The sequence below is a fragment of the Theropithecus gelada genome, chromosome 17 (assembly GCF_003255815.1).
Source record: "Theropithecus gelada isolate Dixy chromosome 17, Tgel_1.0, whole genome shotgun sequence".
Classification (NCBI taxonomy): Eukaryota; Metazoa; Chordata; class Mammalia; order Primates; family Cercopithecidae; genus Theropithecus; species Theropithecus gelada.
In genome coordinates this window covers 14852752-14871801 of record NC_037685.1, presented here as the reverse complement: position 1 = coordinate 14871801, position 19050 = coordinate 14852752, and the positions used below count along the sequence as shown (strand labels likewise).

At 37.9% G+C, this 19050-nt stretch overlaps 1 protein-coding gene across 6 annotated transcripts in view; it reads right to left on the bottom strand.

Moving 5' to 3' along the window:
- LMO7 (LIM domain 7) overlaps window positions 1-19050 on the bottom strand; it is a 233585-nt gene that overhangs the window by 115264 nt on the left and 99271 nt on the right. For all 6 annotated transcript variants that reach the window (XM_025364171.1, XM_025364175.1, XM_025364172.1 and 3 more), the window contains one exon: window positions 15509-15578. In XM_025364171.1, coding sequence (XP_025219956.1) covers window positions 15509-15578 — 70 coding nt within the window. The remainder of the gene's footprint in view (window positions 1-15508; window positions 15579-19050) is intronic.

Below are 19050 nucleotides of genomic sequence, written 5' to 3'. Positions count from 1 at the left end.
TCTTCAAAGTCAGCAGCCTCATGTAATCTGCCAAGTAACACCTACATTTTGTGACTACAATATCTAGGTAAATACTCAGAGATGCAACTCAAGGTGCCCACCCAGCTTTCCTAGTTGGTCCCTATACATGAGGCTCCCTCACCCAGCCATCTGTCTGGTCCTCTCTCTCCTCGTTCCCTCTTCCTCTTACAGGTATGCTTGGAATTACACAGAGCCCACCTGGATCATGCAGGCTACGCTCCTCATCTCAGGATCAACTGATTAGCAACCACAATCCCATCTGCAACCTAATTCTTCCTTGCCTTGTAACATATTCACTATTTCCATGGATTACAACATGAACATCCTTGGGGGCCATTATTCCACCCACCACAACTGCCATGCCACCTTAAAGACATGTACCTGTGGGTTATGTCCTCCTCCCTGGAATGAAGCACCTGTAACTCAAATACTGGATGCCAGGTATGGCTAAACATTACTCGAAGGCTCACTGATAATGCTCATCTCATGTGAGTAACAGTGTAATTGTGAGAGTTTAGTGAGGAAAAAAAGATAAAATGTGATTGGCAGTTTCTAGCACACAGTAAGTGGATAGAATTCCCCTAACTTCTCTTGTTACAGGCTATGGGTGCATTTCATTGTAGCATCTGTATTAGGCCATCAGCTGAGATCATGTGTGGCAGCAATAGCCTGGTGACACCAACATCACTGTTCACAGGAAGATGACCTGTGAGCTTTAATGAACCATGGGCTAGTCAAATTTAGAAGAAAAGTAAGTTGGATATAGAGAAGAATCTGAATTGTAAACCCTGTGATGGTGTCAGTGAGGTGCCATGGATAAAGGCTTAAAATGCATGATTAAGTTTGGAGACAATATAAAACCAACTCACATGATTGATTTTTTTTTTCCAACTAAAATATCATTGAAATTTATCCCTCATAAATATTCTTTTGGAGACTTAGGCCCATCCAGATCATTTTTTAGTCCAGATTTTCATATCTAAGACACTAGCTACACTTTTTTGCTTCAACATGTGCAAACTGGACTAAGTATGTTTGCAAGGTTTTCACCCCATCTTTTTTTTTTTTTTTAATGTAAACAGGGCAAGCACAAAGTCCTAAGGCCAACTACCAGAAACCTCACTTGAAGTTTACATGGATTTAAATATTTTGGCTTCTTGAAATTGAGCATGTTTATTCAACTATTTAAGATTTCACCTACAGAAAGTATTATCTGGTCCACTTTTTCTCATCTTGACAATACTGAGGCCATGACGACAGGTACCTTGCAGGAATTTTAAAAAGATGCTTAAAGGGAGAAAACTGGTAATAAAAATGAATAAAATATAAATAAATAAAATGAACATAATGTCAGGGAGATGACAAGAGACCAAGGAAGCCAGAAACTCCTGTCTATAGGACATCCCATATAATGGTCACTTTAGGGGAATGCAGGCCATTGTTGGCAGATCCATCAATACAAGCTAGATGCAAGGATTGCATCAAAAATCTCAGTATAAATACATGTTGGCTCAAATTTTAAAAACAAAAACTGTACAAGATGAACAAAACCCACCCATGGGCCATTCCACCACCTCTAGAGGGTCTCCCACACTCTCCATGGGGACAGGTCCATTGATCTGTTGCTTTAGAGCATTTTGTTTCTGGTGTACAAGGCTGGCTTCTAGTGATTACCCCATTTCTTAAAAAATCACAAACTATCCCTTTCACCATCTTTTCCATGATGCTGCCAGGGAACAACATTTAAAATCTACATCACTCTTTATATATATATATTTACCAATTAGTGATCTTTTGCAACTTGCTTCATCCTCTACAGATTCTCTCTTGATTTTCCCCTTCCCCCACCAACCTTCGGTCTCATATTTATTAACTCAATAAACTACTGGTGCAAAAGCCCCTCAATTCCCTCTCAATTCATTAGCAACTCCTATACACTCTTCCATCAAAACATATGGAAAATTTGACCTCTTCTCAGTAACACATAGAGAGACCCTTGTTGCTACCATTCCCTCCTGCCTGGACTACTGTCTTTGTCTGGTTCTCTGGAGAAAGAGGATCAACAGGATGTATATTGAAAGAGATTTTATTATAAAAAATCACGGAAGCAGAGAAGTCCCAAAATCTGCAGACAGCTGATGAGCTGATGGTATAGTTTACTCTCTAAGGCTGCAAGCTTCCTCTAAGAACCAGGAGAGCTAATGGAATGATATGAGTTCCTGTCTGAAAAGCAGCAGGCTCTACACTTAAGAGCTAATGTTTCAGTTCAAACTCCAGCAGTCAGGCAGAAGAGTTCTCTATTGCTAGCAGGAGGGTTCGCCTTTTTTTCTAGTCCGGCCTTCCATGACTAGATGAGGCCCATTCACAGTAGGGACAGCAATCTGCTTTACTCAGATTACTAATATCATACAATAACAGCCCCACAAACACACCCGGAATAATGACTGAACAAATATATCTGGGCACCCTATGGTCCAGTCAAGTTGACACATACTATTACCCATTATAACCAAGGAAATTGTTCAACTGGCTTTCCATCATCTTCTTGATTTCTTTCAGTTTATTTTTCACGTAGCAACTGCTAATTTTGTATTATTCTTAACAGTTTTCAGATAAAACTCACATACCATATAATTCACCCATTTGTGTACAATTCAACGTTTTTAGTACTTCAACACAAATATGTGCATCCTTCATCACAGGCAACCAACGACCTAACAACAGATTTTTCTCAAAAGCCCCCAATACTTTAAGTAAAATGTAGCCTACCCAACAAAGCCCATGATGCTTTAACAGCCTCACTTGACTACTTCTCATTCTGTTCAGACCCTCAGGACTCTCCTTGCTGATTCTTTGTTCCTCTGTCTGGAAACCTCCCACCCACCCCACCAGGGCCCAATCCAGGCTCCTGATCAAATGTTGACTCAGAAAGATGTCCATGAGCCCTTGTCTAAAATGTTTCTCATACAAACATTCAATCATTCTTTATTCACATTTTTTTTCAATGTAACTATTGGTAACTGATAAGGTATTATATATTTTTTCACTGTAATTTTTGGCACCTGGAGCTGATATGCCATTTCATCACCTCTGGCACTTCTCCTGCACTCTCCACGGGAACCAGCACATGGATCTGTTGCTTTAGAGCATAGTGCTTCTGGTCGACAAGGCTGTGCTCCCTGCAACCCCCTACTCCACGGCATGTCAGCCCCATGAGGGAGAAATATTCTGTCTCTTTCACAGCTGTGACTCTGCCTTGTTTATAGCTGTGTCCCAAGTTCCTGAAACAGTGTCTGACACATAGTAGGGGTTCAATAAGTCTTTTTAGGATGAGAAGCAGTCATGGGCCTAAAATAAAGTGGGTGACCAGTACCTTCATACCAGCTTTACACCTTGGATTCTATTTCCTGTCAACTTTATTTGCTCTTCCCTTTCCAATTTCTACATAACAAAAGGTACCTAGGGGAGACATTCCAAGTTTATCTGAACTGAACAAAACTGTCATGTATGATATAATCCTACTTGAATACTGAAACAATTATTTTTACCTTTACAAGTTAATTACAGTGTTGCTTTAGCAATTCTAATTCATTAACATTTAAAAAAAAGTTGCCCTCAAGGCTGAAACTTGGCAAGTAAGTGTTCATCTTAGATTTAAAAGCAGGCAGGTTTTGGAACTCCAGAAGTATTCTTAAACTTGTGCCAATGTTATGACTAAGAGATTATGGCTAGAAATAAAATAGCAGTTTCTTCATATGCAGTGCACATCAAGAGAGTATTGGAAACAACTACAATGTTGACCCGAAATTGTTAAGTTTTCTTTCTGGGTGACACTGACCTTTAATTGGGAATGGAAGAGATGCAGGCAGACAAGGAGACTCAAGAAAATTTCCAAAGAATACATTATAAATAACTCTACCATAATGAACTTATTTACATGCCATTTACATGACGGTGTTAAGACATTCAGATATTCACCATCAAGTATTTGTTATCTTGAAGACAGCAATGCACAATCTTCAGTTTATTCATATTGGATAACCTCAAACTGTCAAACTACAGGTGGTGATCCACAGAAGTTCCAGTAAAATAGACATTACAAAAAATGACTAAAATTAATATACAACCTTGAAAAATGTCATTTTTTTTAGTGTGTTTTTGTGGGGTTTTTGTTCTTTTTTTAACTTGTAAGTTCAGGGGTACATGTGCAGGTATGTTATACAGGTAAATTCACGTCGTGGGGGTTTGTTGTACAGATTATTTCATCACCCAGTACTAAACCTAGCACCCATTTGTAATTTTTCCTGATCCTCTCCCTCCTCCCATCCTGCACTCTCATGCAGGCCTCGGTGCCTGTTGTTCTCCTCTGTGTCCATGTGTTCTCATCATTTAGCTCCCACTTATATGTGAGAATATATGGTATTTGGTTTTCTTTTCTTGCATTAGTTTGCTAAGGATAATGGCCTCCAGCTCCACTTATGTCCCTGCAAAGGACACGATCTTATTCTTTTTTATGACTGCATAGTATTCTATGCTACATATGTACCACATTTTCTTTTTCCAGTCTACCATTGATGGTCATTTAGGTTGATCCCAAGTCTTTGCTACTGTGAATAGTGCAGCAATGAACATAAATGTGCATGTGTCTTTATGATAGAATGATTTGGGTATATACCCAGTAACAGGATTTCTGGGTCAAATGGTAGTTCTATTTTTAGCTCTTTGAGTAAACACCACACAGCTTCCCACAGTGGTTGAACTAATTTACACTCCCACCAACAGTTCATTTTTCTCCACAACCTCACCAGCACCTGTTATTTTTTGACTTTTTAGTAATAGCCATTCTGACTGTCGTGCAATGATCTCTCATTGTGGTTTTGATTTGCATTTCTCTAATGATTAGTGATGTTGAGCTTTTTTTCATATGCCTATTAGTTGCAGATATGTCTTCTTTTGAAAAGTATCTGCTCGTGTCCTTTGCACACTTTTTAGTGAGGTTGTTTTTTCTCGTACATTTAAGTTCCTATGGATGCTGAATATTAGACCTTTGTCAGATACAGTTTGCAAAAATTTTCTCCCATTCTGTAGCTTGTCTGTTTACTCTGTTAACAGTTCCTTTTGCTGTGCAGAAGTTCTTTAGGTTGATTACATCCCATTTGTCAATTTTTGCTTTTGTTGCGATTGCTTTTGGCGTCTTTGTCATGAAGTTTTTGCTTATGCCTATGTCCAGAATGTTATTGCCTAGGTTGTCTTTCATGGTTTTTATAGTTTGTGGTTTTACATTTAAGTCTTTAATCCATCTCGAGTTAATTTTTGTATATGGTACAAGGAAATGTTTCACTTTCAATCTTCTGCGTATGGCTAGCCAGTTATACCAGCACTATTTATTGAATAGGGAGTCCTTTCCTCATTGTTTGTTTTTGTCAGCTTTGTCAAAGATCAGATGGTTGTAGGTGTGCAGCCTTATTTCTGAGCCCTCTATTCTGTTCCATTGGTCTATGTGTCTGTTTTTGTACCAGTAACATGCTGTTTTGGCTACTGTTGCCCCGTAGTATAGTTTGAAGTCAGGTAGTATGAGGCCTCCAGCTTTGTGCTTTTTACTTAGAATTACCCTAGCTATTCAGGCTTTTTTGGTTTCACATTAAAAATATTTTTCCAGTTCTGTGAAGAATGTCATTGGTAATTTGACAGGAATAGCATTGAATCTATAATTTGCTTTGGGCAGTGTGGCTATATTAATGATTTTGATTCTAATTCATGAACATGAAATATTTTTCTGCTTATTTGTGTCATCTCTGATTTCTCTCTGATTTCTCTAAGCAGTTTTGTAGTTCTCATTGTACAGATCTTTCACTTCCCTGGTTAGCTGTATTCCTACGTATTTTATTCTTTTTGTGGCAATTGTGAATGGGACGGCATTCCTAACTTGGCTCCAGGCATGACTGTAGTTAATGTATAGGAATGCTAGATTTTTGTACATTGATTTTGTATCTTGAAACTTAGCTGAAGTTGTTTAACAGTTTAAGGAGCTTTGGGGCCGAGACTATGCAGTCTTCTAGTTATAGAATCAAGTCGTCTGCAAACAAGGAGAGTTTGACTTCCTCTCTTTCTATTTGGATGTCACTTATTTCTCTTGACTGATTGCTCTGGCCAAGACTTCCAATACTATGTTGAGTAGGAGTAGTAAGAGAAGGTATCCTGGTCTTGTACCAATCTTCAAGGGCAATGCTTTCAGCTTTTGCCCATTCAGTATGTCATCTCTGGGTTTGGCACAGATGGCTCTTATTATTTGGAGGTATATTCCTTCTCTACCTAGTTTATGGAGAGTTTTAACATGAAGGGAGGTGGAATTTTATCAAAAGACTTTTCCGCATCTATTGAGATAATCATGTGGGTTTTTGCCTTTAGTTCTGTTTATGTGATGAATTACATTTATTGATTTGCATATGTTGAACGAACCTTGCATCCCAGCAATAAAGTCTACTTGATCATGGTAGATAAGCTATTTGATGTGCTGCTGGATTCAGTTTGCCAGTGTTTTGTTGAGGATTTTTGCATCGATGTTCATCAAGGACACTGGCCAGAACTTTCCTTTTGAAAACATCATTTCCAATGTATAAACTGACCTTATTCTTAGTAAATGGCGAAGTTTCATGCTACAAATTCTTACACAGGTAGAATAATACATTGATAATGGTAATACTGTAGTAGTCTCCCATGTCTTTATTTACAAGAAAAAAATATTCCATGTTTTTGTTATTGGTGTTTTGTTTTTAAGGAAATTGATGAGATTGACAAAGTAGTAAAATAAGAACATTTAAATGTTAGTGTTTGAGGCATTATGTCAGAACTTGTGACAGTGGCTTACCCTCCCTTTGAAATAAAACTATTTATTCAATATAGTTTTGATAAAGAGACCACAATTTAGCAGTTTTAATCAAGTTTATTGATATCCTTTAACATTTACTGTCTCTATTAGGAAATGAAAGAAAAAGTTAAAAATCAAGTATCTTTTAACTCAATGAAACACCAAGGTCTGATGCAATAGGTATAAAATTGCTCCAATACCCTGATAGGTGAAAAATAAATAAAAGTTAAAGAGCATGATAATTTACAGAAATATACAGACTTCAATATTTATCTAATGTACCAAAAAACAAAAGCAGACTTGAGGCAGAAGTTGTGCCAGACCCATGCTATAGGAGGGGACTTCAGTGTTGCCCCTCCACACCCTCCTTAAGCTGCAGAGGCTGTTTACAACCATCTGATGATGGAGGTCATGACAGCCAGAATCAGCTCTGTACCAATGCTGCTGTTAGTGACTAGGCAAGTAAGCAGGCAAGGATGAGGGAGTCACACAGAATTCACCCAGTGGAAGCCTTTCTTAAATTTTCTAGGTAGATACTCTCCTCAAACAAATCTACAAACTCAGCAATAAAATTCCAGAAGAGAAAATAGGCACTAATGATCTTAACTTTAAGTGGTTTTTTTAAACTAGCTCTAGAATACCACCTTCCTGTCTCTTCCCATGTTGTTGCTTCTATCAGTGTTTTGCTTTTTTAATTTACTTTATTTATTGAAAGAGATGAGGTCTCACTCTGTCAGCCAGGTTGGAGTGCAGTGACTCAATCATAGCTCGTTGTGCCCTCGAACTGCTGGGCTCAAGCAATCCTCCTCCCTTGACAAAACTTGGGTAGAAATATTTAAATTGTACAGCAGATTCCTCAGGTGAATTTTCTATTGCAGCTGGAAGGGAACAACCTGATGTGTCAGCAGTGACCTCCACATAGAGCAGGTCACGATATTTTGCCGTGGGAGAGTGAGGGGAAGTGTGTAGTAGAGTAAAGATGAAAGAGTCAGAAGTAATTTCACACGAACAATGTACAAGAATATTAGCCACTAAAAACCTTCCAGAAAATAGCAGTAAGAAGGGATGCATAGACTTGCCTTTTATTTCTTATTTCCCTTGCCATTATGAAGGCAAGGGAAACTGACACATCCAACATCTTAAGCTAGCTGGCATCATTGCCCATTTCCTGCTTTCTACAGCACTCCTGAATGAGGAGACAATCTTCCCAACCTCTGCCTTACACATTCTACTCCTGAAAGTAATCTGAACGATGCTCAATTCAGCACATATTTTTTTTATGCAAATGTGAATATACTAAGGATTTTCCCACTGAGCACACTGATTGACAGACATTCAAAGGAATGATTCAAACAAAATTTTCTGGTATATCTTTGCTTTACAAAGGGAAATTAAAATGGAAAGCATGAGTAGGTAATCAAATCTAAAGTCAGCCAGCCAAAGAGCCTGTGTAAAGGGTAGTGATTAATTTCTTAATTCTTTAGCTCAGTGGTTCTCAATCAGGGATGATTTTATCCCATGGGAGTCACTGGCAATGTCAAGAGATATTTTTAACTGTCACAAATGGGGGAATGGCATCTAGTGAGCAGAGGCCAGGGATGCTGCTCAACATTCCAGTATGCACACGACAGACCTCCACGACAAAGAATTATTTGGCCAAAGTATCAACAGTGCCAAGGTTGAGAAACCTTGCTTTAGCTAAATGCAAATAAATCATGAGGGGTCCAGCTGACTATAGGTCTTGGGGTTAATGACTTCCCTGATGTTTCTACACATTCTATATTTCATGCACACTAACATATCAGATGGTAAACATTATTCTGGTTCAATAGCTCTTTTTACCATCAGGATATCTCACCTGTTTTTTAAGGTTTTGTTTTGAGATTGGGTTTTTTAAAAAATCCCAAATGAAATTTTGGTTTTGAGTTTCAGTGATTTGAACATACCCACATTTAACACCAGCAAATTTTTTAGAAGGCTCAAACTCTTGGGTCAGATTTTAAAACATGGCTTTGTGAAGAACAGAAAGAAGAGATAGAGAACATGTACTTCTTTATAAAATTAAACTCAGCCAATTGAGAAAAGCCCTATCTCTACAAGAAAAAATCTAGGAAAACATGGCTACTGTCCTCCCAAAGAAAAAATAATTACATGAATGTTTCAAGCAAAGCATTCAATATATTTCTAAACCATCTAAACATCTCTCTCTGTACTGCCATTGCTCAAGGGATATCTTCTATGGTTTTCCCACCGGTCCACATGCAAAAGGTAAATCCATTGCCCTGACCCCAAAGCTAAATACACATGGTAGCTGAGGTTACTTGGATGGAAAGCATACCTACAGCAAAGGGTGTAAGAAAGGAGTAATGGAAGATGGGGTGTGGAACACCATAACGACTCAGCTAAAACCCTTACACAGAAATTGTTACTATATTTGAACTGCCTTGGTGTATCTACCTTACACAAACCTCCTTCACAGTACCCACCTCAACCTGAACTGAATGAACCAAAAAAACCCAACACTCCTGACCACAGTTCATTTGGCCAAGACGACTATCTTCTTATGGAATTCATCCACAGGCTGGCCAGTGACCTGGGATATTTGTAGCCTTCAAAGAAAAGGAATCCATTCAGATTCCTCTTTGAGAACGGGCGCGGTGGCTCAAGCCCGTAATCCCAGCACTTTGGGAGGCCGAGACGGGCGGATCACGAGGTCAGGAGTTCGAGACCATCCTGGCTAACCCGGTGAAACCCCGTCTCTACTAAAAAATACAAAAAACTAGCCGGGCGAGGTGGCGGGCGCCTGTAGTCCCAGCTACTCGGGAGGCTGAGGCAGGAGAATGGCGTAAAAACCCGGGAGGCGGAGCTTGCAATGAGCTGAGATCCGGCCACTGCACTCCAGCCTGGGCAACACAGCGAGACTCCGTCTCAAAAAAAAAAAAAAAGAGAACCTCAACTAAGAGACACCAAAGAAATTCTGCTAGAAATGGGGAAAACTGGGTGAAGGGTACAGAGGATCTTTTTTACTGGTTTTTGCAGTTTTCTGTGAATCTTTATTTATTTCAAAGTAAAAGGTTTTGTTTTTTTTAAAAAGGTATTAACTAAAACATATACCTATCTGTACTAATTTCCTAGAGCTGTATTTGGTACTTTGTTCATTTTGGTACAAAGTACCAAAAAACCAGGTGGCTTAAAATAACAAAGATTTTTTATCTTGCAGTTCTGGATGCTAGAAGTCCAAAATTAAGTTGTTTGCAAAGCCACGCTCCCTATGAAATCTATGATTGGCCAGCAATCGTAGGTGTTCTCTGGCTTGTAGATGCATCACTCCAATCCTATCTTTATATGGCATTCTTCCTGTGTGTCTGTGTCTTTACAGGCCATCCTTTTAGAAGGACACCAGTCATATTAGATTAGGGGTCCTCCTTACCCCAGTATGAGCTCATTATAACCAGTTATATCATCTCCAACAACTCTATTCCCAAATAAGGTCACATTCTAAGGTACTGGGGTTTAGGACTTCAACATATTTATTTTTCGGGTGGGAGGCACAATTCAACCTATAGCACTACCCCATCAAAGACCTAGTTCTAGAATCTATTATTTTTCACAATGGAAATCTTGTTCATTCATTTCTTTAAAAAATCTTTGATCTCCTATATGTATCAGTCACTATACTAGATGCTGTGAACACAAAAATGGCTAGTTTGACAAGTCTGGCTCAGATTATTTATTCTTCTGGAAGTGTCAACGAAGTCTTCTAACATCCTCCTCCTCAAGGAATCCTTAGAGGTCAGTCTTCATAGTTCCCCTACAACTGCTCATGGACATGCAACAAATGTCACAGTCCACTGTAATGCTCTGTGGCACATTTATTATGTGGTGCTTTCTTGCTTGTTTGCTAATTTATTTGCCTTGTCTCCCCTCTTTAACTAGAATGTAAACTCTTTGAGGTCATGGTTTGGGACTTCATTGTTCCTTTGATACACACCTATAAACTAGAAAAATCTTCAACCTAGTAAGCACTCAATTATTTATTTAAAAAATGAACATTCTTTGACTGTCTGCAAGTCAGACTACCTGTATATTTAGTCCTCATAACAGCCTTTCCCAGGCATCTGCTGGAGCCCTAATTCATACTTGGAATTAAGGCTTTGAAAAGTTTTACTATAACCATCCTGACAAACAGGCATCAGAAGGAGTCAAGTGAGGCATGATGACAACTTCAAACCAATTGGGCTTAGCCCAGTTCTGCAGCTGTGGTCACTTTTATGCTCCTACAGCCAATCGAAAATGCTCAGTGTCCTGTATTCGAAAAATATTCCTATTTGATACACCAGAAATACAGTCCACTTTAACTTCTAAAGATAAAATCCAAACTAGATAGAATTTCTGGTGCTTGAAATAGAAACACTTGGAGAGATCCTTGAATTTAAAAATAAAATACACTTGTGCTTTCATGTAATCATACAATCAGAAAATTGAATAAAACCTCCACTGGCCAACAACAACAAACCACTACAATTCGAGCATTCCAAATATGAAGGGTGTTTGAGATCAAAGTCTAATTTGCTTTAAAATGCATGTAATTGATCCAAGAAATGACAATTTTAAATTAAAGCAATAAGCTATTTAATTAAAACCATTTGAAAAAATATTTTCAATACTATTGAAACTTACTATTAAAAGTATATTATATAAAAATAAGGTATTTTATAAGTCATTTTATATAAAGCTTATTTGTTTTATTAAACTGAATATTTCCTCCTAGAAAGTGCAGTGGCTCACGCCTGTAATTCCAGCACTTTGGGAGGCCGGGGCAGGCAAATCCCAAGGTCAGGAGATAGAGACCATCCAGTCCAATGTGGTGAAACCCTGTCTCTACTAAAAGAAAAAATAAGCAACTTGAGCAAAGTCTCAGGATACAAAATCAATGTGCAAAAATCACAAGCATTCGTATACACCAGTAACAGACAGACAGCCAAATCATGAATGAACTCCCATTCACAATTGCTTTGAAGAGAATAAAATACCTAGGAATCCAACTTACAATGGATGTAAAGCACCTCTTCAAGGAGAACTACAAACCACTGCTCAGTGAAATAAAAGAAAACACAAACAAATGGAAGAACATTCCATGCTCGTGGATAGGAAGAATCAATATCGTGAAAATGGCCATACTGCCCAAGGTTATTTATAGATTCAATGCCATCCCCATCAAGCTACCAATGAGTTTCTTCACAGAATTGGAAAAAACTGCTTTAAAGTTCATATGGAACCAAAAAAGAGTCCGCATCTCCAAGACAATCCTAAGTCAAAAGAACAAAGCTGGAGGCATCACGCTACCTGACTTCAAACTATACTACAAGGCTACAGTAACCAAAACAGCATGGTACTGGTACCAAAACAGAGATATAGACCAATGGAACAGAACAGAGTCCTCAGAAATAATACCACACATCTACAGCCATCTGATCTTTGACAAACCTGAGAAAAACAAGAAATGGGGAAAGGATTCCCTATTTAGTAAATAGTGCTGGGAAAATTGGCTAGCCATAAGTAGAAAGCTGAAACTGGATCCTTTCCTTACTTATACGAAAATTAATTCAAGATGGATTAGAGACTTAAATGTTAGACCTAAAACCATAAAAACCCTAGAAGAAAACCTAGGTAATACCATTCAGGACATAGGCATGGGCAAGGACTTCATATCTAAAACACCAAAAGCAACGGCAATGAAAGCCAGAATTGACAAATGGGATCTAATTAAACTAAAGAGCTTCTGCACAGCAAAAGAAACTACCATCAGAGTGAACAGGCAACCTACAGAATGGGAGAAAATTTTTGCAATCTACTCATCTGACAAAGGGCTAATATCCAGAACCTATAAAGAACTCAATCAAATTTACGAGAAAAAAGAAAACCAAACAACCCCATCAAAAAGTGGGCAAAGGATATGAACAGACACTTCTCAAAAGAAGATATTCATACAGCCAACAGACACATGAAAAAATGCTCATCATCACTCACCATCAGAGAAATGTAAATCAAAATCACAATGAGATACCATCTCACACCACTTAGAATGGCAATCATTAAAAAATCAGGAAACAACAGGTGCTGGAGAGGATGTGGAGAAATAGGAACACTTTTACACTGTTGGTGGGATTGTAAACTAGTTCAACCATTGTGGAAAACAGTGTGGCGATTCCTCAAGGATCTAAAACTAGAAATACCATTTGACCCAGTCATCCCATTACTGGGGATATACTCAAAGGATTATAAGTCATGCTGCTATAAAGACACATGCACACGTATGTTTACTGCGGCACTATTCACAATAGCAAAGACTTGGAATCAACCCAAATGTCCATCAGTGATAGACTGGATTAAGAAAATGTGGCACATATACACCATGGAATACTATGCAGCCATAAAAAAGGATGAATTCGTGTCCTTTGTAGGGACATGGATGCAGCTAGAAACCAACATTCTCAGCAAACTATCACAAGAACAGAAAACCAAATACCGCATGTTCTCACTCATAGGTGGGAAGTGAACAATGACATCACTTGGACACAGGAAGGAGAGCATCACACACCGGGTCCTATTGTGGGGAGGGGTGGTGGTGAGCGATAGCATTAGGAGATATACCTAATGTCAATGACGAGTTAATGAGTGCAGCACACCAACATGGCACATGTATACATATGTAACAAACCTGCACGTTGTGCACATGTACCCTAGAACTTAAAGTATAATGAAAAAAAAAAAGAAAAGAAGTAAGAAAGATCAGAGCATAACTAAATAAAATAGTGACTAAAAAATGCAAAAGATTAATGAAAAAAAATATATAAAAAAAATTAGCTGGGCGTGGTGGCATGAGCCTGTAGTCCCAGCTACTTGGGAGGCTGAAGCAGGGGAATTGCTTGAACCCAGAAGGCGGAGTTTTCAGGGAGCCGAGATCGCCCCACTGCACTCCAGCTTAGTGACAGAGTAAGACTCCATCTCAAAAAAAATTTTAAAAAGACTTCAAAAACTAAATTTTTTTCATTTTATTCCTTAAATAACAAACCTCTTCTGATTCACTGTATTACCAGTAGAAAATTGTGTGTGTGTGTGTATGTGTACATAGACACACAGAACCCACCAATCTTAGGTGTTGTCCCATTTTTGGAAAGGGCTCACAAGCTCCAGGGTCCTACAAACCTCCCCTCTCCTCCTGAAGAGGGGGTAAGTAGGGTGGGACAAATAGAGTCATGGCATGAGAATGTTTTTAGAAAAGTACAGGATAAAAGTTGGGTAGAAATATTTAAATTGTACAGCTCTATGTGTATGTATATACATATATATACACACACACACACATATACACATAATATTTTTAACCTAATCAAATTTGAAACCAATAAAATTATTAGGTCAGCTGCCTATTAATGATAGATATAGAATAGAGGCAACTTGGTAGGTAGGAAGGAATTAATATTTGAGCCCAGCTGCTCTGGGAATTTTATGTGTATTTTATTTTGAAATAAAATTATTAACACTTTTTCATTCCTTCTCTCCTAGACAGATATTTTCTGAGGAACACTCTGCAACCAACACCCCTATCAAGAATTTAATGACATTTTTGTAACTTCTGCAAATCCAGAAATGTTGGTATTGCTAACTTTAATTACTCATGCCTTTAACATCTGTAAACACATGAATGGTCAAACAGAAATTTCCTGAATGCATTATAAACAGCATGAATAGTCTAAAAATAGTAAGGTTTGTGTTTACGTTCCAATTATTAGCTATCTTAAACTTCAGAGTGCTCTGAAGTTGATTTAACTTACTTCTATTATTGCGTTGATTTTTAAGGATTTCTAACATTTTAAAAATTATCCATCATTTGTATTTGATTGTAAATTATTTCCACAGGCAGAGCCCCACACTATTATTGTCCTCTGAAATGTCTTACCCCATCTGAGTAGCTACCTTGGGACAGTGTGGGGTATATTTTATACACAAAATCCTGATTTGAAAGCTAGAAAGAATCTACAGAACCATCACGCTCATTTTATGGGTAATATTACTGTGGCAAAGAGGAAGACAGAGACTTGTGCAACTCACACAGGACTTTGGTGGGAAACCTATTACATAAAGTAACAGAGCTAGCAGGCCTTGACTATTCTGGAAATGCACTTAGGGTCTATGTGCTGGCTGAGGGCAATGCACAAGCATCACGTGGCAGAAACATGACAACTGGTGAACATCTCGCAGTCTGAGCCACCATTGTGGTAGCCAGCAAACAGCTCACATAGGGCTGAGCTTCAGAAGAAGGTGACCCTGAGCAAATGCAATTTGTGGAAGAAATAAGCCAAGAATGTAAATATATGAAGTTTGAAGGCACAAAAATCAAAACAAACAATTAAAAAATAAAATAAAAGCCTCCAGGCAAAAGGGAAACAGAAAGGAACTACAGATAAAAGGAAGACATCACCAAACACACTTTGCTTCAACAAAAAAACCATAACCTAATTTCAATGGTAATTGCAGATACAAAAACCTGCCAATGCCACCTCTTTACATTTCAAAGACCAATAAATTTAGTTGTGAAGGTAATTTACTACTTACCAATCCTGCTATTGGTGTAGACAGTCTATTGATCTTCTTAATGACGCCAGGTTTAAGCTTATTAATCAAACTGAAAGTAAACAAATACAGATGCAATTAAAAGATGCCAATATCAGTTTTTTTTAGCATTCTCAAAAATCACATATATCACTATTTCCTCCCCTCAATGTGTTATACAGAGCCAGTAGCCCATAAGAAAGCAAATAACCAAGACATCAAGTCTAGAGACAAAGAGGGGCACCACACACAACGGTGAGCGGTCCTCCATAGTCTATATCCTTTATGTGTGGACACAGACCCACTTACATATCCAAAACCATCCTTCAAAGAGCTAGTTTCACATTAAAGAAAAGTAATATTTGGTTCTGTTTCAAGTGCCAGTTTAAGAATCTCTTCATTATAATTTATCTCACTTCACCCAAAGAATACTATTTTCTACTAATAGTTTTCATTGATTGTTTTTCCCAAACTGATCATTTTTAAAGGTATCTTCAAAATCATATTATTTTGCCACATTTAAAAGGTGAGGTGGACTCATACAAATAGTCAACTAGTTTTTATTGGTAACTCATTCAAGTCCATAATTGATTGCTTTATTACCACAGCAGAATGACTGGGCAAACATTAAATTCAATGCACCAGAACTCCCCCAAATTAACTAAGTTACCTCAGAATCTAGTATTTTAGATTAAACAGAATCAGTTTAAGTTAATATGAAAGACACAGCAAAGATATCTATGTCTCCATACTCTATAAAAAAGAAACTCAGCTTTGACAACTGAAACTTGGTACAATTTTGCTTCTAAATCTAGATTATTATGAACTCTTTTTTATTGATTTAGTTCACTGACACTCTGCCAGGTCATGTAGAAATTTAACACTATAAAAATGCTTTTCTATTAATGTTAGCTTGGTTAATTAATCGTTAATCACTGTCAGAGAACAGTATCTTGAAACTGATTTTCCTATTCAAAAACCCATACACAAGAAATAATTCTTTATTCTGTAACAGAGCTCCAAAAAGAAAGCAAATAAAGAAGAAATCATGAAACATTCTTAATTTACTGGTCTCCTTAGCACAATGGGCAGAAAAAAAAAAAAAAAAAAATCTGAAACCTGTGGAATGTCACTCCTTCAACATTCCAAAGACTTACATATACACTTGAGTTTGCTGAAAATAAAAAAAGACAAAAGTCTTTATTTAATAACCTACAGAATGTTGTTCAACAGGATTCAAAATTACAAAACAGTGGCTATGAAGATCTCATTTTGTGAACAAAAGATGTTTTTCTGTTTTCATAGTTTCTACACACAAAGATTAGACAAGTTAGTTAATATAGCTAATAATACCATTCTCCCAACTCAATTTCCTAGAACAATTATTCCGTGATACCTAATTTCTGATTTGTACACAGAAACCCAAGTAGAAAGCAAAGCTTTCTCCCTTCATGTCCACGTGAGCTTTTTCTTAATCACTAGCTGAGAAGTCAGAAATGAATTGAGTAAGTTTATAAGAAATAACAATTGCAAATTAATTCTCCTAGTTGTTCCTTATTAACAAGGTATTTCTATATTTCTGTTACTGGTGGCATTCTTGCAATGCATAGAAGAACTAGTAACTGCAGCATTATGGAATAGGAACATAATTCTGGAAAGTATAAATCAAGAAATTATTTGCAGTTTGTGACCACTAGCTCGGCACTGACTTTCTTACAGTAACTTGTATTTTGAAATTTGATCTTTAAATGACATAAATTGAGGCCATTATGAGCTGAGGAAACATATAAAATGTCAGGAAAGTCTGGCAGGAGGAAGAGTGTCATAAATTTCTGCTCCACCTATTTGAGTCACTGGAGACTTTGGCCAGGTCATTCAGCTTACCTGTTTATATCACGTATCATTTTTACATTACAGGTTTCACAAGAGAAAGTACATTTTAAAAAACACAGTTTCTGAAATTAATAATAGCACAACCTACTCTCAATTGGGTCAGCCAAGGGGAGTAAGAGATCCAGGTAAAGGGAATAGAAAAGATAAACGATGTCTCCCAATAATGAGTTAATTAACACTTCCCTCATCAGAAGGTTCAAAGCTATTACTTAGAAGTGACAGACACACAATGGATTAGCATTCCTTTTCCACCCTAAACCTTCAAGTACATGTGCAAACACGGAAATAAGCTGAGGAAAAAACAATACTCTGAATAACACACAAACTAGCCTCTAAAAAGTTGAGTCACTAAAGGAAAATGCTGTTTTCTTTTGTTAGTAGTGACAATTCTAAGGACTACAAGATGGAGAAAAGACACATAGAGTCTTGGCAAATGCTGAACACCCAATTAAATTTTGAATCATCAAAAATTATTTTCATATACAATTAAAGGACAACCTTTTAGAGTATTTCTTCTAAGGAGGAAAACAATGGGTCTCATAAAATGTAAACTTCTGTGAAATTTAAGTCTGCCTAGAGAAATGGGGCATAGCCTTATGTCAAATCAAAAACAGGAGTCATCTATGGAAGTACTCTCTTCTACAAATAGAACTTCTTTGCCTAATAAGCGTTCTTCAATCACACATACGGAATTCAGGTAACTGAATTCAAGATTCAGATAACATAACCTTCCAGATACCTCTATGTACTAGGACCTAGAATCACTCAAGGAGCCATTGTATCAGCCTGCATCCCCTTGTTCCATCCCTCTAGCCCTAGCTTGAATTATCTCTCTCTTCCCCCAAGCCTTTCCTTAGGCCAGAGCCTAAACCTGGTTATATGCTTGGTTAGTGCATGAGAGAGCTTGCTCTTTTGGTAGGATTAAAACCAGAAGGAAGCACCTAGTAATCTGACACCTCCCAAGTCAGAGCATTCACAGGTAAGGCCAGCAATTTCTCTCCTTCTCCCTCAGCTCATCCCTTGCTAGGATCTGAATGTTTGCATTCCTCCCAAAACTCATACCTTGAAATCCTAACCCTGAAAGTAACAGTATTAGGAGGTGGAGCCCCAGGGAGGTGATTAGGTCATAAGAGCAGAACCCTCATGAGTGGGATTAGGTCCCTCATAAAAGAGGCTCCTGAAAGTTGCCTTGCCCCTTCCACCACAAGAGGTTACAGTGAGAATTCTGTCTATGAAGGAAGCAGGTCCTCACTATATGCCAAATATGCCGGTGTCTTGATCTTAGACTTCCCAGCCTCCAGAACTGTGATAAACACATTTCTGTTGTTTATAAACTACCTAATTTATGGTATCTTGATGTAGCAGCAGCCCAAGCAGACTAAGACATCTCTCAAGTTGCCTCCTCCCTTTCCTTCTCACTCCCCTCCCTCACCCTCAAACAAACTGTCCACTCCCTTCAAAGGAGTTGCACGACGACAGATAATAGAGAGCTGGCTCTGTTCAAAAGCTTTGTCAGTGAATATAACCCACTTTAATCATAACTCGGAGAGGAAATTCAGAAAACTGTACATAAAGCTCAATATAATGTCTGGCTCAGTTATAAAAGCTTTAGTGAGAACTAGAATTTGATGCTCTGTTTCTAATAGTGTCCA